Source organism: Manihot esculenta, chromosome 6 (genome assembly GCF_001659605.2).
Source record: "Manihot esculenta cultivar AM560-2 chromosome 6, M.esculenta_v8, whole genome shotgun sequence".
In the NCBI taxonomy this organism is placed as follows: domain Eukaryota; kingdom Viridiplantae; phylum Streptophyta; class Magnoliopsida; order Malpighiales; family Euphorbiaceae; genus Manihot; species Manihot esculenta.
The window spans coordinates 17,684,554-17,704,536 of record NC_035166.2 but is presented as its reverse complement, the minus strand read 5'-3'; the positions used below and the strand labels follow the sequence as shown (position 1 = coordinate 17,704,536).

At 46.2% G+C, this 19,983-nt stretch overlaps 1 protein-coding gene across 1 annotated transcript; it reads left to right on the top strand.

Annotated features, from left to right (window-relative positions):
• The first annotated feature begins 337 nt into the window (after positions 1-337).
• On the top strand, positions 338-3,047 carry LOC110616893 (myb family transcription factor EFM). The gene is made up of 4 exons (XM_021759411.2): positions 338-781; positions 1,168-1,821; positions 1,956-2,032; positions 2,221-3,047. Exons 1-4 carry the CDS (start codon positions 589-591, stop codon positions 2,734-2,736), a joined length of 1,440 nt encoding a protein of 479 aa, XP_021615103.1. The 5' UTR covers positions 338-588; the 3' UTR covers positions 2,737-3,047.
• The last annotated feature ends 16,936 nt before the right edge of the window (positions 3,048-19,983 follow it).

The window sequence follows — 19,983 nt, the reverse complement described above, 5'->3', positions numbered from 1 at the left end:
GATTTCATAAACGTTAGTGAGATTTGGTTTAAATAAAAAGTTGGAGAAGAATCATAAGCTAATGAATTAAAGAAAAAGAAAGAGAATTAATTAAAAAGTAGAAAAAAAGGAATAAACAGTAGGAAAGAAGAATCATCTTTTTATAAGGATAATTTGAATTCGTACAAAGCCTCCTAAAAATCACACAAACTCTTAAGCACATGAGCCATGAAGTGTCAGAGACTGCTGCTCTTGATTCCCTCTCTGATTTTAAGCTTTTTCTTCTGGCTTTGTTCTTTGCAAGAAGTTACCATCCCTCTTTATCCCTCCCTTATAACTTTTTCTTTTCCTTTCTCTTTCTCTTTCTCTCTCTTGAACTCTACTTTATTCCCTCTCCTCAGCTCTCCTCTAAAAAGAAGACATCCTCCATCGATCCTCCTTGTGTTCAGAAATCTGCTCTTTCTTTCTTCTTCCTGCATATCCCAGTTCTTGTTTTTAGCTTAAGATTAAGGAAAGGAGCGTATTTGTTGAGTAGATAGGGAGAGAGAGTTTAGTTTCTTGATTTCTTGCTACGGCTGCTTCATTTGTTTACGTGAAATTTAAGAGGGTATGGCTTCTCCATCTGAGCTAACCCTGGATTGCAAACCCCACAGCTATTCTATGCTATTGAAATCTTTTGGGGACCAGAATGATCACCAGACTCAAAAACTTGAAGAGTTTCTCTCTCGCCTTGAGGAAGAAAGGCTAAAGATCGATGCATTCAAGCGCGAGTTACCACTTTGCATGCAGCTTCTCACCAACGGTATTTGAGTCTTGATTCCTCTTTCTCATGCATTTCCATGTGTAAACAAGTGCTGGATTCAAGATGGATTCATGGTCCTTGCTGCTATATGAATTTCTATTATTAAACTATAGAGAGAGAACAGTGGATATTCATGTAATCTCTTCCTAAATCCTAACTCCTACTACCTTTTCCTTTATCCTTTTTCATTTATAGAAGTTTGAGATGGCTTTCTATCTTTGTGGCTTTATTTGTTATAACTTCTTTTCTTAATTGATGTTAAAGTAGCCATTGTTATTCATAGATTTCGTCTAAAAGAATTCAAGTCGATATAGTTTTAACAGAGGAAGATGCTGTAAATAACTAATCACTATTTCTTTCTTTCCTTTTTCTTTTTACTTCTTCAGCTGTAGAGACTTCAAGGCAGCAACTACAATCCTACAGAGCAAATCAAGGGCCAAGGCCAGTCCTTGAAGAATTCATACCACTCAAAAACTCTACTTCTGAAACCTTGGATAACTCATCAAACATCTCTGATAAGGCAAACTGGATGACTACAGCGCAACTCTGGAGCCAAGAAAGCAACGAAACTAAACTTCAAACCACGTTAAACACTTTCCCCAAGAAAACTAATATAGGATTCAGCGTTAGTCCCAAGATAAGTTTAGACACCAAACAAAGAAATGGAGGAGCTTTCCTTCCATTCTCAAAAGAACGAAACTTATGTCCAAGCCCAATCTTAGCCCTTGCTTCTACTGAACCAGAAATGGAAGACCAGAAATGTTTGGAAACCGAGAATGGATTTTCTTGTCCAAAGAGGGGGAATTCTGAAAAAATTGGCAATAATAATGGTGGGGTAGTAGTGATTGAGCAAGGAAAAGGAACTGGTAATTCTTCATCTGATGGGCAAGCAACAAATACAGGGACAGGTAATTGTACAAATAATACAACTACTAGCACTACAACAAGCAGTCAAGCTCATAGGAAGGCGAGGAGGTGTTGGTCCCCAGATTTGCACCGAAGATTCGTGAATGCTCTGCAAATGCTTGGCGGTTCTCAAGGTAAATTAATATCATTAAAAAAGAAAGAATACAAAACCCATGTTAATCAATTATTTTGATCATGATTGCTTTTCTTGATTCTGTTATACTTCACTGTTTGTCTGATTTCTTCTTTACGGATCATATGAAAACAGTGGCCACACCAAAACAAATAAGAGAGCTCATGAAGGTTGACGGTTTGACCAATGATGAAGTTAAAAGCCATCTGCAGGTATGTTTCGGGTTCAGACATGCATGAAAGGGGCTTTGGTTGTACAATTTCTTTTGACCTGACAATGTACACACGCAGAGTTCGCAGTTTTTGTACTGCATAATGCATATACTTTGAATATTTTATACACTTAGTGGGTACAGAACTCTCATGATGATATTTTTATTGTTTTGTTGGTGGCGGCACAGAAATATAGGCTTCACACACGGAGACCCAGTCCAAGCCCACAGGCAACTGGAGCCCCAGCACGGCTCGTCGTTCTAGGAGGCATATGGGTCCCACCGGAGTATGCCACCGCAGCTGCAGCAGCTCACACCGGGGCACCTACCCTTTATGGCGCCCATCCAGCTTCCCATGCACCGCCACCTCACTTTTGTGCTGCACCACCTATGCCTCAAGACTTTTACACTACAGCAGCAGCAGCAGCTCCATCTTCGCCGCAGCCAACTCACCACCAAATGCACCATCACCACCATACACTTCACCAACTCCATATGTACAAGGCTACATCACAGGCTCATAGCTCGCCGGAGTCTGACGTAAGAGGTGGAGACCGGTCTGAAAGCATTGAAGACGGCAAGTCAGAGAGCAGCAGCTGGAAGAGCGGCGAGAATGGTGGAGACAGAAAAGGGTTGGCTTCATTGAGGGAAGACGGTGATGACAGCAACGGCAGTGAGATCAGTCTCAAGCCCCTGCGGTATTAGGGTTAGGGTTTAGGATTAGGTTAATCTAGAAGTTTGATTCTATAGACTTACTACCAAAAAAAAAAAAAATTGAGCGAGAGAGAGAGAGAGAGAGAGGGGTAAAAAGGGTATAACGATAAAGTGAGTGTTTGTTTTGTCGGACCTCTTGGTAACGTCGTCCATGCAAATGATTGAAACATTAGTTTCATTTTTTTGGCTTCTAGCGATATTCTGGCCAATTCGTCTCATGGACAGATTTGCCCTTATCATTACAAAATGACTGTCGGCACAAGGGAAATTGAATGGAAAAGACTCATTAATCCTTTTATCCATGTATATTTCTCATTATTTAGATTTTCTTTTAACAGTATGTTTATATGGTTGGATTAATTTAAATTTAAATTAGATAAATTCATTAATTTTTAAAAATATTTCATACTCATAATTCAAAATCAAATCGAAATTGAAATGAGAAAGTAATTTATACCACCCACCCCATCTTAAATCTTAAAATATGTTCTAGGGCTTTATTGAACTTGTTAAGAAACCTAAACGTGGATTTACAAAAGAGACACCGAAAGTGGGGTTCTGCCTGATTTATTTCCTTTCCAGCCTGATATCTCGGAAGCTTTCTTAAAAACACATAACCTGCAGGGGTGGCTTTTCTTCTTTCTCTCTGTTTTTAATTTTATTTAAACAATAGCTTTCAATTTGATCGGAAGCTGAAGAAAAATCCATATCTTAGGATTCACACCATGTGTATTCGCTTTGGATAAAGTGAACATTCAAGGACCTATAGCATCCTTTGGAAGAGTAAACAATTTTGCCCACTTTGAAAAATGAACGAACTTTACCATTTTTCTATAGTTCAAGTCTGACATTGTTAATTTCTTGCAATTTCTTATTAAAAATTGTTTCTTGTATTTGGTATGTGCCTTGTTTGGTTGAGCACTAACATTTTTCATTTCATTGTATAGTGATGATCTGAGATCCAGAAAATAGGGTTTTACAAGGGTTCTATAAAACTGAAAAAAGGTTAGATCTAGAGGGGAGTATTTCTCCTTTTATATGTTTCCTTTTGTCTGCTAGTGACGTGTAACAGAATGTGTGTCATTGGGCCACCTGTCCCTGTTATTTTGATATGGACGTACGAGGAAATCAAATCGCTGCCCCATGCATAACGGCCCCTGATTCTCCCGGACGCGCGTACGAGTGGTCCCAAGTGAAGGATGGGTAGGTCTTCTTCTTGATTCTGGGCGGGGCCGAATGATATGATATGGGCTGAACCCGGAGAGGATTTTATTCATCGGGCCCAAAGGGCTAGGCCGGCCTGATTGAAGAGATTGATGGGAGTCCGACCTTCAGGTTGAGTGGGCCGGACTTGATGCATGTGATGAGGCTTGAAGGCCCCTAGAAGAGATGCTGGTGTCGTGGGCCTGGCCCCAGACCGGGGTGGAGAAATTCAGCGGTCATCAATTGCCCCTTTACCTTCTCGTCAGTTATTGTCTGGCTGATGAGGGGGTAAATACCGAGAGTAGTAATGACCGCGCCGCCTAAAGGATAAGTCTACTCAAAACATCTCCTCGTTTCATCACTGTTTCAAATTTTGAATTCTTTATGTCTTCTTGAAACCTTTGCCCTCTTCTGTCCTTTGTTCGATTTGCCTACATCGCCCCTCTGCTCCAGCCACTTTTAAGGTACGCTTCTTCTCTTTGTCCTTCCATGGATAGCCCAAGACTTCCCGACGTTCTTAGAGTAAAGTCTAATGTTACTCCGTCTTCCTTAAAAAATTTCTTCTCTAAGGAGTATTTAGATACCCCTCTCTTTCGTATTCGGGCCCCCTACCCGAACGAGAGGATTGTTTTTCCTGATCCTCCTCCCTCCGACCTAATCGATCCCCAAAAGGATCTTAGCCTGGTCTTTTTCGCTAACCAGAGGGAGTTTGGCCTAACCTTCCCCTTTTCTCCTTTCTTTACCGAGGTCTCCGGTACTTCAGGATAACTCCTCGGATGTTAGTTTCCAATTCCATTCTGTTCATGTCCTCCTTTGAATCCGTATGTCTGAGCTGGGGGTTCAAACCCATGGTGCATTTGTTTGTTTCTTTCTTCCGATTAGTTAGGGCAAACCAGGGTTTTTATTATTTTTCCCCTCGGGGGGGCTTTCAATCTTTTCGGGTCATAAAGACTCAATAAAGGGCTAGATGGAGGGCTTTGCAGTAGTGGAGCTCAAGAAGGAGTTCGGGCTCATCTGGGACCTAGAACTCTCCTAGGAGGATGTTTCACTGAACTGCAATGACCTGCCCTAGCTGAGCCTTACTGAACAGGTCGGGTATATTCGATTGACTTCTGTTAAAAAGAAGTATGATGTCGAGAAGTGTATGTTTGTATCTAATCTTCGTGATATTAGAGACGCAGGTACTTTACTCCACTTAGCTGTGTCATTTTGCCTTTGTAATCTGCGCGGCTTGTTACCTTTGTGTTGATTGTGAACTTTTGCAGCTTCCGAAGTGAAGATGGACCAAATCAAGCCCCCGAAGAACCTTATACTGTCCCGAGAGAGCATGGACGATGCTCTGGATGCTCTCTTGGCTGGGCAATCTGTGAAGGAGGCTACTCAAAGAGTAGCCGAGGTTATTTCTTCCAGGTCGGTTACTCGACCTCCTCCTCCCCCAGCATCTTCTCAGGCTCCCAGACTGAGTTCCCGACGTGGCAAGTCGTCTCGGCCCTCTAGCCGCAGCAGATCGAGCTCGACCCACCAATCTTCTGAAGCCCCCCAGCCTCGACGCTCTTCTACTGAGAGAATGGAAGATGCTCCAGGGGTTATTTCTGAAGTGGCTGAGGAAACCAAGCTGGCAAGGGTGGATCCCCTTCTTCCTCTTGTGGATGCTTCTGCTGTGGGACTTGAGGTCTCCATTACTGAAGAGGAGGCTCCAGAACAAAGAAAAGAGGTTATTCTTATAGACGAAGATGTTCAGGAGGCTCCAGAATAAAGAAAAGAGGTTATTCTTATAGACGAAGATGTTCAGGAGGCTCCTGCCGGAGATGCCTCTGTTCCTGATGAGGTTGAATCCGGCCTTGCTAGTGATGGAGGTGTTATAGAGAAGGCTGGGGACAAGCGCCCCGCCTCCGCCTCCCCTGAAATGTCTGCCCCAGCTCCCGCTCGGAAGAAATCTAGGGCTTCCAAGGGGTCGGCTCCAGCTCTCCCTCCTCTTGAGAAGAAAAAGGATGTTCCCACGGTGCCCCTGATGTCTGCTTCCGATAACGACATTTTGAACGTGGAAGACATCACTCATCAGTCTCCTGCGAGCGTAGTTGCTGAAATCATCAAGGAGCGAATGTTTGGTGGCGTCACAGAGGCTTCAGATCCACTCTTGCTTGCTCTTACTGGTCTTCTAGCTAGTTCTACCAGGGAGCAGGCAGCGTTCCGGTCTCGACCTCGGGGGGAGTTGGGAGATACGATCAGGGAGATGCTCCTGATGGTAAGTCGTTCATTTTGGTTTCTGCTCGTATTCTAATTTTCTTTGTTTCTTTGTTATGACAGCTTTTTCTTTTTGCGCTAGGTGATGGGCCTCTTCATGGAGGTGGACGCTCGTGACCACTCTCTCCGGGAGTCGCTGGATCGTCGGGTTGAGGAGGCCCGTTTAGAGGAAAATCTGTCCGCTACCAGTGACGCCCGGGGTAATCTGGCCGCAGCCCATGAGCACACCAAGTCCCTAGAGGCGGAGTTATCTCACGCCCGAAGGGTTCTTAAAGAGTCTGACGAGAGGGCAGCTGCAGTAGAGGTTCGTTGTGAGGAAGTTCTGAAGCAGCTGTCCTCCGCAGTGGATGCTCTACGTGAGAGGGACAAGGCTGTGAGCCAGAAGGAGGGGGTCCAGCGCCAGTACGAGCAGCTGAAGGTAAAATTTGATGCCGTTCTGGCTCAAAAGAGTGAAGCTGTAGCTCGGATTGTGGTCCTGAAGCAGGAGCTGAGCAAGCAAGCTGATAGTGTTAAGGGTTTGGCTTTGGCGGCAGAGGAGTCCAAACTTCAGAATCAACAACTCTGCCAACAAGTCAAATCCCTGGAAACGAGGTGCTCAGCTCTGCTTGAAGAGGTCAAATTGGCTGAGGATAGGGTCCAGCTAGAGTGCGAGAGGAGCTTGAGGGAGTATAGGGAGTCGGCTGAGCTGAAGGAGGAAGTCCAACAAGCCTATGAAGCTCACCTCAAGAATTACAAGGAGCCCACTGAGTTGAAGACTGAAATAGTTGAGGCTTGTGAGAGGCAACTTGCGGAGTTCCAAGGCTCTGATGAGATGAAAACTGCCGTATAGAATAAGGGATTCTGCATGTTCATTTCTGGGTATAATAGAGGTTTGAAGGTAGCTCGACACAATCCCACCACCCCGTTGGCTAAACTCTGAGCTGCAGAGGAAGACTCTGATGGCGAGGAGGTGCTTTATGGGGAGGACGACAGGCCTTTGCCCAAGAGAGCTTCTCGTACTGCAGTTGGTCCTTCTGAGGCAGAACCCAAGCTGGGGAATGACGATGTTGGGCCTCAAGGGCAGGAGATCATGCCTTTTGCAGGCACTGGGGGGGCCTAAGCCAGAAGGTGCTGGGCCTCCCATAAACAGTAATGTAAATAATGTAAGTGTAGATAACATAGGGGATAATGTAGATGATAATGCCCTTAGGCATGCGAGTCCTTTAAAGACTGTCTTTCCTTCAGTAGAGTAAATTGCAAAGCAGTTTGTGATAAAATTTGGGTTGTGTTGTTATTTTGAGTTTTTTTTATTGCTTACTTATTTCTCTGGCTTTATTCGTACTCGAGCTGTTCCTATCTTTGCTTGTTTTTTCCCCCTTTATCAGGCTACTTATTCTATTTAGATGTTCTGATTTGTTTAATTTTACAAATTTGAGAATGAGACAATAAAACTGTGCCTAATAAACTTGGTAAGGAATTGACTACATCGCCTTTTATTCTTTGCCCCTCATTCAATCAGGGCTAAAAACTTAGTAAGAGACTTAGTCTCTGACTTATAATCTCTGCTAATTTCACAAGGGGGCGCTCTTATCTATGAATTTTCTCCGAGTTGGATTTGTCTTAAGGCCAAGGTGTTCAAGCTGTACTTTTATAGATTTCGACTTCATTAGGTCTTTACTATGAGCTCGGTTCTCCGACCTCATTAGGTCTTTATTTATGAGCTCGCTTTTTCGACCTCATTGGGTCTTTATTTATGAGCTCGGTTTTTAGCAGCTGACTGAATGTCTTCAACTTTTCTTTTCATTATTTCACATGTACGAGCTTGGGCGTGTAGCTCTTTATAACCAAAGCGAAATGTATCATGTACCTTTTAAAATGTTGAGCAGGATTGGCCTCCTTGTTTTTAGTTCTATTCTGACAAGAGCTGAAGCTGGGGTCATCTGCTCATGCCTATTGGATTTCTCCTCGGGTTGCCCCCTTTACCGCCTCAGCATTTATTTCATGAGTGGTGAGGGGGTAAATCCCTAGGCTTTATTTGTAACGACGTGGTTCCATTTTAGACCAAGTTGCCTCTCTTTCTGGTTATGAGCTCGGACAGCTAGGTTCTCTGTGAAGTGACCCTTTGCCAGTATGTGCGGTCGGGGCTGTATGCTCCAATGAGCTGTATGTTTTTTTTTTTTTTTGAGCTGTGGGCTGGGTCTCTTGCTTTTGTCGTGAGTCCGTCCATTTAGCGGGCTAAGGAGCTCGGATTTTTGTTTTTAGACTTTTGCGCTATCTGTGCGATGGACTCAGGAGTTCGAAATGAAGTCAATACTTAATTTCGAGCCTTATACGGGATGTGCTTCAGGGATCTTGGTCATTTTTACTCCGGGGAGATCTTGCCAGCCGTTTTTGCTCCAGGAGATCTGATGGGATCCTAACCGTTTTTGCTCCAGGAGATCTTACGGGATCCTGGCCATTTTTGCTCCAGGAGATCTTACGGGATCCTGGCCGTTTTTGCTCCGGGGAGATCTTGGTGATCCCGCCGGCCGTTTTTGCTCCAGGAGATCTTACGGGATCCTGGCCGTTTTTGCTCCGGGGAGATCTTGGTGATCCCGCTGGCCATTTTTGCTCCAGGAGATCTGACGGGATTGTAACAGCCCGGAAACCGAACTGCCACCGGCACTAGGGTCCAGATCGACTTAAGGTCGCCGGGACCCGTAGTAAGCCTGCTATCCTGTCTGTCTACCTGTAAAATCCCATACATGATCATACATTTGCTGTAAAAACATAAAACTTTTCTTCATTCCAAGGCTTAACCTGTGCATGCACTCTCTCTGTGCTCTACCAATCCCTACTAGAGCTCCTCATGGCTCGAGGTGGATCAATCTCATAATGTTAAGCCTGGTTTTGCTCATAAACATACAACCAGAAAGAAACATACATAAACTGATCATGTGACTCCAAGGGATTACAAGTCTTATAAATCAAGCACCATTCTATACACTATACATATACATTATCTCTATACATTTACATGTCCACACTAGCTATTACAAGACTCTGGACTCCTCCTGTACCCTGCTGAGTTCTCTCTGACCTCTGAACCTGCACAACTGAAGTTAGGGGAGAGGGATGAGCTACGATAGCCCAGTGAGTAGAATAGGCAAATACAGGTGATAAAACATGCTCTCATGGAATGCAACACAGAATCACATCATCTCGGCCGGACGGATCAAAACTCCCTCTATCTCATCTGGGGTACCTAAGTACCATGTGCCTGGTCCCCGTAGGGCTGTTCCAGGTCTTTCTGTGTGTGCCTGGTCCCCGTAGGGCTGTTCCAGGTCTTTCCTCTGAGGGCTAATGAATCCTCACGAAGTCCGTGCCGTCTCACATAAGCAATGTACAAGGAGCAGTGCCAAGTACAAGGAGAAATGCAATGCATCATCTTTGTGTACACTAATGCACTCACCCTAGAGCATATTCATGATGCATGAAGCATGATAAAATATTCAGTTGTCAGATTAAAACATTAAGTTAAGTTCCACTCACCTGTAGTTCTCTCTGAACTGACTCTGCAGGTTCTGACTCTGGACTCACTGCTGATGTCCCTGATTCCTCTGGTCCGTACCTACACAGGTGGACTCAAATGAGGGACTAAACTCACTCAAGAACATCTCTAAGAAACTCCCCAAAACCCTTCTAAACAATCCTCAAACCATCACATAAAACATGCAAAAGGAAGCTGGACAGGGCACTTTCGGCGGCAGGTTCGGCGGCCGAAACCCCACTCCAGAGACGAAACTCATGCATGTTCGGCGGCACCTTCGGCGGCCGAAGGTCTCGTCCAGAGACGAAACTCACACACTTTCGGCGGCCGAACTCCCTCTTTCGGCGGCCGAAAGTCCCTTTCTAAACCGAAAGCCTAGCTTTCGGGGGCAACCTTTGGCAGCCGAACTGCCTCCACAAAGGGTTCGGCGGCCGAACCTGGTTTTGCCCGAAGGGCAGAACCCTGCTCTGTTTCATGCAAACTTTGCCCAAAAACCTACCAACATGCACATCAACTACTCCCAACTAGCATATACACATATATATGCACAAAGGGGTCTAAAACTATCCTAAAACCCCAAACAAACATAACACACAACACTTAATCATGCTGGAACACCACAAATCACCAAAAACCTCACCTAAACCTAAACATGCATACTACCCATACAAACTTCATAAAACCTTTCAAAATCATCAAAAAAGCTCAGGATCTTCACTTACCTCTTAAAAAACTTGAGGATGAAGGATCCCAACGTGGAGATATGAAGAAAAGCTCTTCCAAAGCTCCAAGCTTCAAAACTTGGTTCTTTTGCTCAAAACCTTCATAAATCACCAAAACTCTTAAAACTCTTGAAAGATTTGATGAAAATCATGGAAAACATGAAAGTCAACGTAGGAGAGGCTGAAACTCACCTCTGGCTGCAAGTGGAGGAGAAATAACCTCCTTCCACCGACCCTTGGCCCTTTTATAGGTGGCTGGCCAGACCACCTTCGGCAGCCGAACGTGAAGCCGCAACCATGCAATGTTCGGCGGCCGAAAGTGACCTTCGGCGGCCGAACCTTTGCATTTCTCCCTTGTTGCTTTTCTTTCAAAACTCAAGTCTTTTAACCCTTCAAAACATGAAAACAAGTGAAAATACTTTGGAAAACATATGCATTACCCTTCTCGAGGGTTCCGACACCCGAGATTCCACCGGACTACAGGAATTCCGATGCCGGACTCGAGCCGGGTATTACATTCTCCCCCCCTTAAGAACATTCGTCCCCGAATGTCCCTAACACAACAGAAACACATAGAAAAGGGAAAAAACTAACCTCAAAACACATATGGGTATTGCTGGAGCATGGACTCCCGAGTCTCCCAAGTGCACTCTTCTAGGTTGTGGTGGTTCCACAAAACTTTCACCATTGGTATCTCCTTGTTTCTCAGCTTTCTGATCTGGGTGTCAAGGATCCGCACTGGCTGCTCTACATAGGTGAGATCACTTAAGATTTCCACCTCAGGTTCACTAAGAACCTTCTCGGGATCTGACACAAATTTTCTCAACATAGAAACATGGAATACCGGGTGAATTCGTTCCATAGAAGCCGGTAAATCTAGCTTATACGATACAGGCCCGATCTTCTGCAAGATCTCAAAGGGACCAATGTACCGTGGGGCCAGTTTACCCTTCTTTCCAAACCGAACCACTCCCTTCATCGGAGACACCTTAAGCAATACCATATCCCCCTCCTGGAACTCTATCTGCTTCCTACGGATGTCTGCATAACTTTTCTGTCTGCTTACAGCTGTTCTGATCCTCTCTCTGATGATAGGCACTAACTTGCTGGTTATCTCAACTAACTCTGGCCCTGCAAGAGGTTTCTCTCCTACCTCTTCCCAGCAAACAGGTGTTCGGCACTTCCTCCCATACAGAGCTTCATAAGGAGCCATCCCTATGCTAGCATGATGGCTGTTGTTGTAGGCAAACTCCACCAGAGGTAGATGCTGCCTCCAAGAACCGCCAAAGTCTAACACACACATTCTCAGCATATCTTCAATGGTCTGGATGGTCCTCTCTGACTGACCGTCTGTCTGTGGATGGAAAGCAGTGCTGAAATCCAACCTTGTGCCCATTTCATTTTGCAGACTCCGCCAAAACCTGGAGGTGAACTGAGGTCCTCGATCTGATACTATCGACACTGGAACTCCATGCAACCTTACTATCTCGTCTACATACACCTGCGCCAACTTGTCCACAGAGTAGTTACTCCTGACTGGAATGAAGTGAGCAGATTTAGTGAGTCTATCCACAATCACCCATATGGAGTCTAGTCTGTTAGACGTCGCCGGTAACCCCACTACAAAATCCATAGCTATGTTCTCCCATTTCCATTCTGGAATCGGCAGTGGGTTAAGCATTCCAGCCGGCTTCTGGTGCTCTAGCTTCACCCTTTGACATGTCTCGCAGGCTGACACGAACTGTGCCACTTCTCTCTTCATTGCTGGCCACCAATACACCCTTCTCAGATCTTGATACATCTTGGTGGCTCCCGGGTGAATGCTATACCTCGTATTATGAGCTTCCCTCATAATGTCTTCCTTTAAACTGCTATCATCTGGTACACATAACCTCTTACCGTGCCGAAGAAGCCCCTCACTATCAAATCTGAACTCTACACTGTTGCCCGACTGAACAGTTCTGGCAATCTTCACTAACTCGGGGTCTTCGTGCTGTTTCAGAGCCACTTGCTCTAGAAACACTGGTGTCACTCTCATCTGTGCGAGCAAAACACCGGTACCAGATAACTGCAACTGTAACCCGTCTTCCACGAGCTTGTAGAAATCCTTCACCACCGGTCTTCTCTCTACTGCAATGTGGGATAAACTGCCAAGTGACTTTCGGCTTAAGGCATCAGCTACAACATTCGCCTTGCCTGGATGATACTGGATCTTGCAATCATAATCACTGAGCAATTCTACCCACCGTCTCTGCCTCAAGTTTAACTCTCTCTGACTTAAGATGTGCTGCAGGCTCTTATGATCCGTATAGATCTCACATTTTACCCCCTATAGAGGTAATGCCTCCACATCTTAAGTGCAAAGATAACAGCTGCCATCTCAAGATCGTGTGTCGGGTAATTCAGCTCGTGCTTCTTCAGCTGTCTAGAAGCATAAGCTATCACTTTGTCATTCTGCATCAACACACAACCTAATCCCACTCGGGATGCATCACAGAACACTATGAAATCTTCATCACTGATCGGCAGAGCTAACACCGGTGCTGAAGTTAATCGTCTCTTCAACTCTGCAAAACTCTCCTCACATTCCTCTGACCACACAAACTTCTGATTCTTTCTGGTCAGTCTGGTCATAGGAGCAGCTATACTGCCTCTACCTTTTTGGGATCAACTGCTATACCTTCCTCTGATACAACATGTCCCAAAAAGGAAATGCTCCTTAACCAGAACTCACACTTGGAGAACTTGGCATACAAGCCATGCTCTCTCAAGGTTTGCAGCACTATCCGAAGATGCTGGGCATGGTCCTCTGCATTCCTGGAGTACACCAAGATATCATCAATAAAGACGATCACAAAACGATCCAAGTACTCCCTGAAAACCCTGTTCATGAGATCCATGAATGCTGCAGGGGCGTTAGTCAACCCGAACGGCATCACAAGGAACTCATAATGCCCATATCTGGTTCGGAAAGCAGTCTTGGATACATCTCCTTCCCTGATCTTCAACTGATGGTATCCGGATCTCAGATCTATTTTAGAAAAACAACCTGCTCCTGCCAGCTGGTCGAATAGATCATCGATCCTGGGTAACGGATACTTGTTTTTGATAGTGACTTTGTTCAACTGTCTGTAGTCGACACAAAGTCTAAGAGGTCCATCCTTCTTTCTGACAAACAATACTGGAGCACCCCAGGGTGAGGTACTCGAACGGATGAAACCCTTAGCTACCAAATCCTGTAACTGTTCTTTCAACTCTCGCAACTCTGCTGGTGCCATCCTGTAGGGAGGAATAGAGATCGGTCTGGCATTGGGCATCAACTCAATCTCGAACTCTATTTCCCTATCCGGTGGCAATCCTGGAAGCTCTTCAGGAAACAAATCTAGGAAGTCTCTGACAACTGGTACTGAGGCTGGTTCCCTAACCTGACTGTCTAGCTCTCTCACATAAGCTAGGAACCCCTGACACCCCTTCCGTAACATCCTACGAGCCTGGAGGGCTGATATCAAACCCCTAGGTGTCCCTCTCCTGTCTCCTCTGAAGACACACTCTGACCCATCCTGGTCTCTGACACTGACTACCTTGTCTCTACAGTTCAGGGTAGCATCATACGTAGATAACCAGTCCATCCCTAGAATGACATCAAAATCTGTCAACTCTAGAACCACCAGGTCAGCTGGAAGGTATCTACTCTCTATGCACACTGGACTGAACCGACAGACTGACTCTGCCAAAGATGGATCACATTTGGGTCCACTGACCCATAGAGGACACTCTAACTCAGACACCATCAGACCCAACCTCTCTGCAGCTCTAGAAGAAATGAAAGAGTGAGAAGCACCGGGGTCCATTAAAGCATACACCTCTGAACACCCAATGATGAGATTACCTGACACCACCGTGTTCGACGTGTCTGCCTCCTGCTGAGTCAGGGTGAAAATCCGTGCTGGGGCTGACGGACCTGCACCTCGGGAACCCATCCCTGATGAAGAGGCTACCCCTCTTCCTCTTCCTCTGCCACTGCTTGGTGGTACGGCTGAAGCTACGGGCTGAACTACACTGCCCGTACTCATCTGCTGGGATGGTGCAACCAAAGTCGCCTGAGGACATTCCCGTGCATAATGTCCCTCCTGCCCACATCTATAGCAGGCTGTGGATCCCAACTGACAAGCTCCTCTATGCTGTTTGCCACACCTCTTGCACACTGGAAAATCTACGCCAGAACTGGAGCCACTACTCATTCCTAGACCTGACTTAAGCCTGTTCCAGAACTTGCCTCTCTTTCCTCTGAATTTCTCCCATCTCCTCTTACTTGCACTTACTGTACCCTGTGAGGAGGAACCTGGTTTAGCACCAGAAGACTGTGCCTTAACTACACCTTGACTTATAGCACTGGCCTCCATCTTTCTAGCAGCATCCACAATAGAGTGGAAACTTTCCTTCTCCGCATGAAGAATCAAAGAGAAATACCTGGGATGAAGCCTTGTGGCATATCTCTTTGCCTTCTTCTGATCTGTATCATATGCTTGACCGACATATGGCAACAATTCCAGGAACTTATCTGTATACTCATCAACGCTCATCTCCTCCGTCTGTCGCAACTGCTCAAACTCCACAACCTTTAGTTCCCTGGAACTGTCAGGAAAAGCCCATCCAGCAAATTCGTTGGCGAACTCTTCCCATGTCATACTCTCAAGTCTCGGGTCCACATAGTTCTTGAACCATTCTCTAGCTTTCTTACACTTTAACGTGAACCCTGCCATCTCAATGGCTCTACCATCATCTGCTCCCAACTCACTTGTTATCATTCTGACTGCACTGAGATACTCAAAGGGATCATCTCCTGTATTGAATTTAGGAGCATCCAACTTTAAGTACTCGGTCATCTTCACCTTACTTCCCCCTGAAGAACTGGGTTGCTGTGCTTCCACAACAGGGGCTACTGGTTCAGGAGGTGGTGGTGGAGGAACTGGTTCCCTCACTTCAGGCTGTACTGGACTTGGATGAACAGGTGGGGGTGGATACATGTGATATGGTGGATAAAAAGCAGGATAGGGCATATAGGGCATGTAGGGTGGATATGGGGCAAAACTGGAGTAATCCGACATGCCTCCCATCGGATACTCTGGGCCCTGTGGAAAGGGTGAATAGCCAAACCCCGAGGCCTGAACGCCTCCCTGGGACTCCCCCATACCTTCTTCTGACCTTCCTACACCCATGCTTGCATCTCTACTCTGATCCTCTTCCCTCACACCTCTTTCTTCTACTGACCTTCCCCCTCTGCTTACTCCTCTCCTGCTCTCGTCAGAAGACCTTCTAGGGTCTCGTGACGTTCCTTCCCTGCTTGACCTGTGAGATCTTGCCCTTGGCAAGGCAGGTGGACGAGCAGCTGTACCCTCACTTACGGGTGGGACTCCAGTCAATCTCGCGGATCGACGAGTTCCTCGCATCTTCACTCTCTGGGAAACAACAAACACATAAAACATAAGCAACACATCAAAAAAATGCACATGCATAACTCATGGCATTGCACATCAGCATATAGACAGGACTGACATCCTATCCTAGTGGACATGTTTTCCTATGGTGCTTGACCTGCTAAACCTCTCTATGAGCCCAACTCTCTCTCTATAGGTCCGACCATATGAACCTAGGGCTCTGATACCAATCTGTAACAGCCCGGAAACCGAACTGCCACCGGCACTAGGGTCCAGATCGACTTAAGGTCGCCGGGACCCGTAGTAAGCCTGCTATCCTGTCTGTCTACCTGTAAAATCCCATACATGATCATACATTTGCTGTAAAAACATAAAACTTTTCTTCATTCCAAGGCTTAACCTGTGCATGCACTCTCTCTGTGCTCTACCAATCCCTACTAGAGCTCCTCATGGCTCTAGGCGGATCAATCTCATAATGTTAAGCCTGGTTTTGCTCATAAACATACAACCAGAAAGAAACATACATAAACTGATCATGTGACTCCAAGGGATTACAAGTCTTATAAATCAAGCACCATTCTATACACTATACATATACATTATCTCTATACATTTACATGTCCACACTAGCTATTACAAGACTCTGGACTCCTCCTGTACCCTGCTGAGTTCTCTCTGACCTCTGAACCTGCACAACTGAAGTTAGGGGAGAGGGATGAGCTACGATAGCCCAGTGAGTAGAATAGGCAAATACAGGTGATAAAACATGCTCTCATGGAATGCAACACAGAATCACATCATCTCGGCCGGACGGATCAAAACTCCCTCTATCTCATCTGGGGTACCTAAGTACCATGTGCCTGGTCCCCGTAGGGCTGTTCCAGGTCTTTCTGTGTGTGCCTGGTCCCCGTAGGGCTGTTCCAGGTCTTTCCTCTGAGGGCTAATGAATCCTCACGAAGTCCGTGCCGTCTCACATAAGCAATGTACAAGGAGCAGTGCCAAGTACAAGGAGAAATGCAATGCATCATCTTTGTGTACACTAATGCACTCACCCTAGAGCATATTCATGATGCATGAAGCATGATAAAATATTCAGTTGTCAGATTAAAACATTAAGTTAAGTTCCACTCACCTGTAGTTCTCTCTGAACTGACTCTGCAGGTTCTGACTCTGGACTCACTGCTGATGTCCCTGATTCCTCTGGTCCGTACCTACACAGGTGGACTCAAATGAGGGACTAAACTCACTCAAGAACATCTCTAAGAAACTCCCCAAAACCCTTCTAAACAATCCTCAAACCATCACATAAAACATGCAAAAGGAAGCTGGACAGGGCACTTTCGGCGGCAGGTTCGGCGGCCGAAACCCCACTCCAGAGACGAAACTCATGCATGTTCGGCGGCACCTTCGGCGGCCGAAGGTCTCGTCCAGAGACGAAACTCACACACTTTCGGCGGCCGAACTCCCTCTTTCGGCGGCCGAAAGTCCCTTTCTAAACCGAAAGCCTAGCTTTCGGGGGCAACCTTTGGCAGCCGAACTGCCTCCACAAAGGGTTCGGCGGCCGAACCTTCCTTCGGCGGCCGAACCTGGTTTTGCCCGAAGGGCAGAACCCTGCTCTGTTTCATGCAAACTTTGCCCAAAAACCTACCAACATGCACATCAACTACTCCCAACTAGCATATATACACATATATATGCACAAAGGGGTCTAAAACTATCCTAAAACCCCAAACAAACATAACACACAACACTTAATCATGCTGGAACACCACAAATCACCAAAAACCTCACCTAAACCTAAACATGCATACTACCCATACAAACTTCATAAAACCTTTCAAAATCATCAAAAAAGCTCAGGATCTTCACTTACCTCTTAAAAAACTTGAGGATGAAGGATCCCAACGTGGAGATATGAAGAAAAGCTCTTCCAAAGCTCCAAGCTTCAAAACTTGGTTCTTTTGCTCAAAACCTTCATAAATCACCAAAACTCTTAAAACTCTTGAAAGATTTGATGAAAATCATGGAAAACATGAAAGTCAACGTAGGAGAGGCTGAAACTCACCTCTGGCTGCAAGTGGAGGAGAAATAAACTCCTTCCACCGACCCTTGGCCCTTTTATAGGTGGCTGGCCAGACCACCTTCGGCAGCCGAACGTGAAGCCGCAACCATGCAATGTTCGGCGGCCGAAAGTGACCTTCGGCGGCCGAACCTTTGCATTTCTCCCTTGTTGCTTTTCTTTCAAAACTCAAGTCTTTTAACCCTTCAAAACATGAAAACAAGTGAAAATACTTTGGAAAACATATGCATTACCCTTCTCGAGGGTTCCGACACCCGAGATTCCACCGGACTACAGGAATTCCGATGCCGGACTCGAGCCGGGTATTACAGGGATCCTGGCCGTTTTTGCTCCAGGAGATCTTACGGGATCCTGACCGTTTCTGCTCCAGGAGATCTTACGGGATCCTGGCCGTTTTTGCTCCGAGGAGATCTTGGTGATCCCGCCAGCCGTTTTTGCTCCAGGAGATCTTACAGGATCCTGGCCGTTTTTGCTCCGGGGAGATATTGGTGATCCCGCCGGCCGTTTTTGCTCCAGGAGATCTTACGGGGTCCTGGTCTTCTACCTCCAGTAGGTCTCTCTGTCTCAAGGAGGTATTCTGATATCTTTCTTTTCTTTTCCTGAGAGGGTTAATACTCACAATAATAGAGATAATCATTGCATTTATAAGATGGCGTTATTTCATATTTTCATAGTACAAGAATTTTTTTTTACGAATATTCTAAGAAAAGTACCTCTCTAGTCTGTTCGACCTTTTGTTCCTCCAACAATCATGTTGATGGTTCCACTGGACCCATCATTCACTGGCCCTGCTCCCACTCTCCTGAGTGTCTGCCCTGTTGGGTTTGGCTGAGGCCTTTGTTCTTCCAGTTGCTTTATAAAGTTTTTGAGGTGTTCCCTCTTTATTAGCCTCTCGATCTCAGCAATCAACTGGAAGCAGTTATTAGTGTCGTGGCTGTGCGTGTGGTGGTATTGACAATATTTGTCAGGATCTCGCTGGTTTGATTCCATTTTCATAGGCCTGGGCCACTGGAGGAACTCCTTGTCCTGGATGGCCATAAGCACTTCGGCTTTAGAGGCATTGAGAGGGGTCGGTTTTTCTGGAACCCACGGAGGGAGTGACCTCTGTTCTGAGACCCGAGGAGGGTGAGGCCTTTGGTCCCTTCGATCCCAGGGTTGTCTGTAAGGCTCAAGTCTCTTGCCATGCTTTTTCTCGTGCCTCTCCGACCTCCCTCCCTCTGGTGTCTTGTCCTTATCTGTCGCTCCTTTGGCGAACCTACTTGTCACCAAGGCATCATCCTACCTTATGTACTTTTCAGCCCGCTTCATCAGCTCGGCCAGTGAGGTCGGAGGCTTCCTGCTCAATGAGCCAAAGAACTCGACTAAGGTCGTTCCCTTCTGCATGGCTTCTACAGCCCTTTCCTCATTGAGCTCGGGAATCTACAGGGCCTCCGTATTGAAACGAGCGACGTACTCCCTGAGCGATTCATCTCTCTTCTGCCTGATCGTCTCCAGGTAGCTGGTCTTTCTATCTGCGGGCACCCCGGTGATAAACCGGCTGATGAAGCGAGTGGCCAGATCTCCAAAACTGCTAATACTTCCAGCCTCAAGGCTGTTGAACCACGCCCGTGCCGGCCCCGAGAGCGTCGTAGGGAATACCTTGCACGTCAAGGCATCTGATAAAGTCTGCAACTCCATGAAGGTCATGTAGTTCAAGACGTGCTCCCGGGGGTTCCCAGCTCCGTCGTACACGGCCATAGGTGGCATCATAAACTTCTTCGGGACGGTTTATTGCTGTACCCATGTTGAGAAGGGTGAAGAGGTAGGCAGAAGGGTTTGACTGGGGTCCTTTGCCCCTAACTCGGCCAAAAGTTGTTCTCTCATCTTCTGCAGCTTTCGGTCTACGCTTTCTTCCTCCTGCCTGGGCCTCTTCTCTGCGCGACCTTCCTCCTCCCATGTCTCGCTCCCCACTCTTCCGGTGGTTCCGGCAGAGTAGCTATCGACTTCATCATTCTCTATCAACTCCCTCACCCTCCTTCCATGAACTCGAGCTTCCGGCTCTTC

Excerpts from the sequence above, each read along its gene's own strand:
- LOC110616893 (XM_021759411.2), top strand. The coding sequence starts at position 589 with ATGGCTTCTCCATCTGAGCTAACCCTGGATTGCAAACCCCACAGCTAT. Across the intron at positions 1,822-1,955 it reads AATGCTTGGCGGTTCTCAAG|TGGCCACACCAAAACAAATA; the intron begins GTAAATTAATAT and ends ATATGAAAACAG. Across the intron at positions 2,033-2,220 it reads AAGTTAAAAGCCATCTGCAG|AAATATAGGCTTCACACACG; the intron begins GTATGTTTCGGG and ends GTGGCGGCACAG.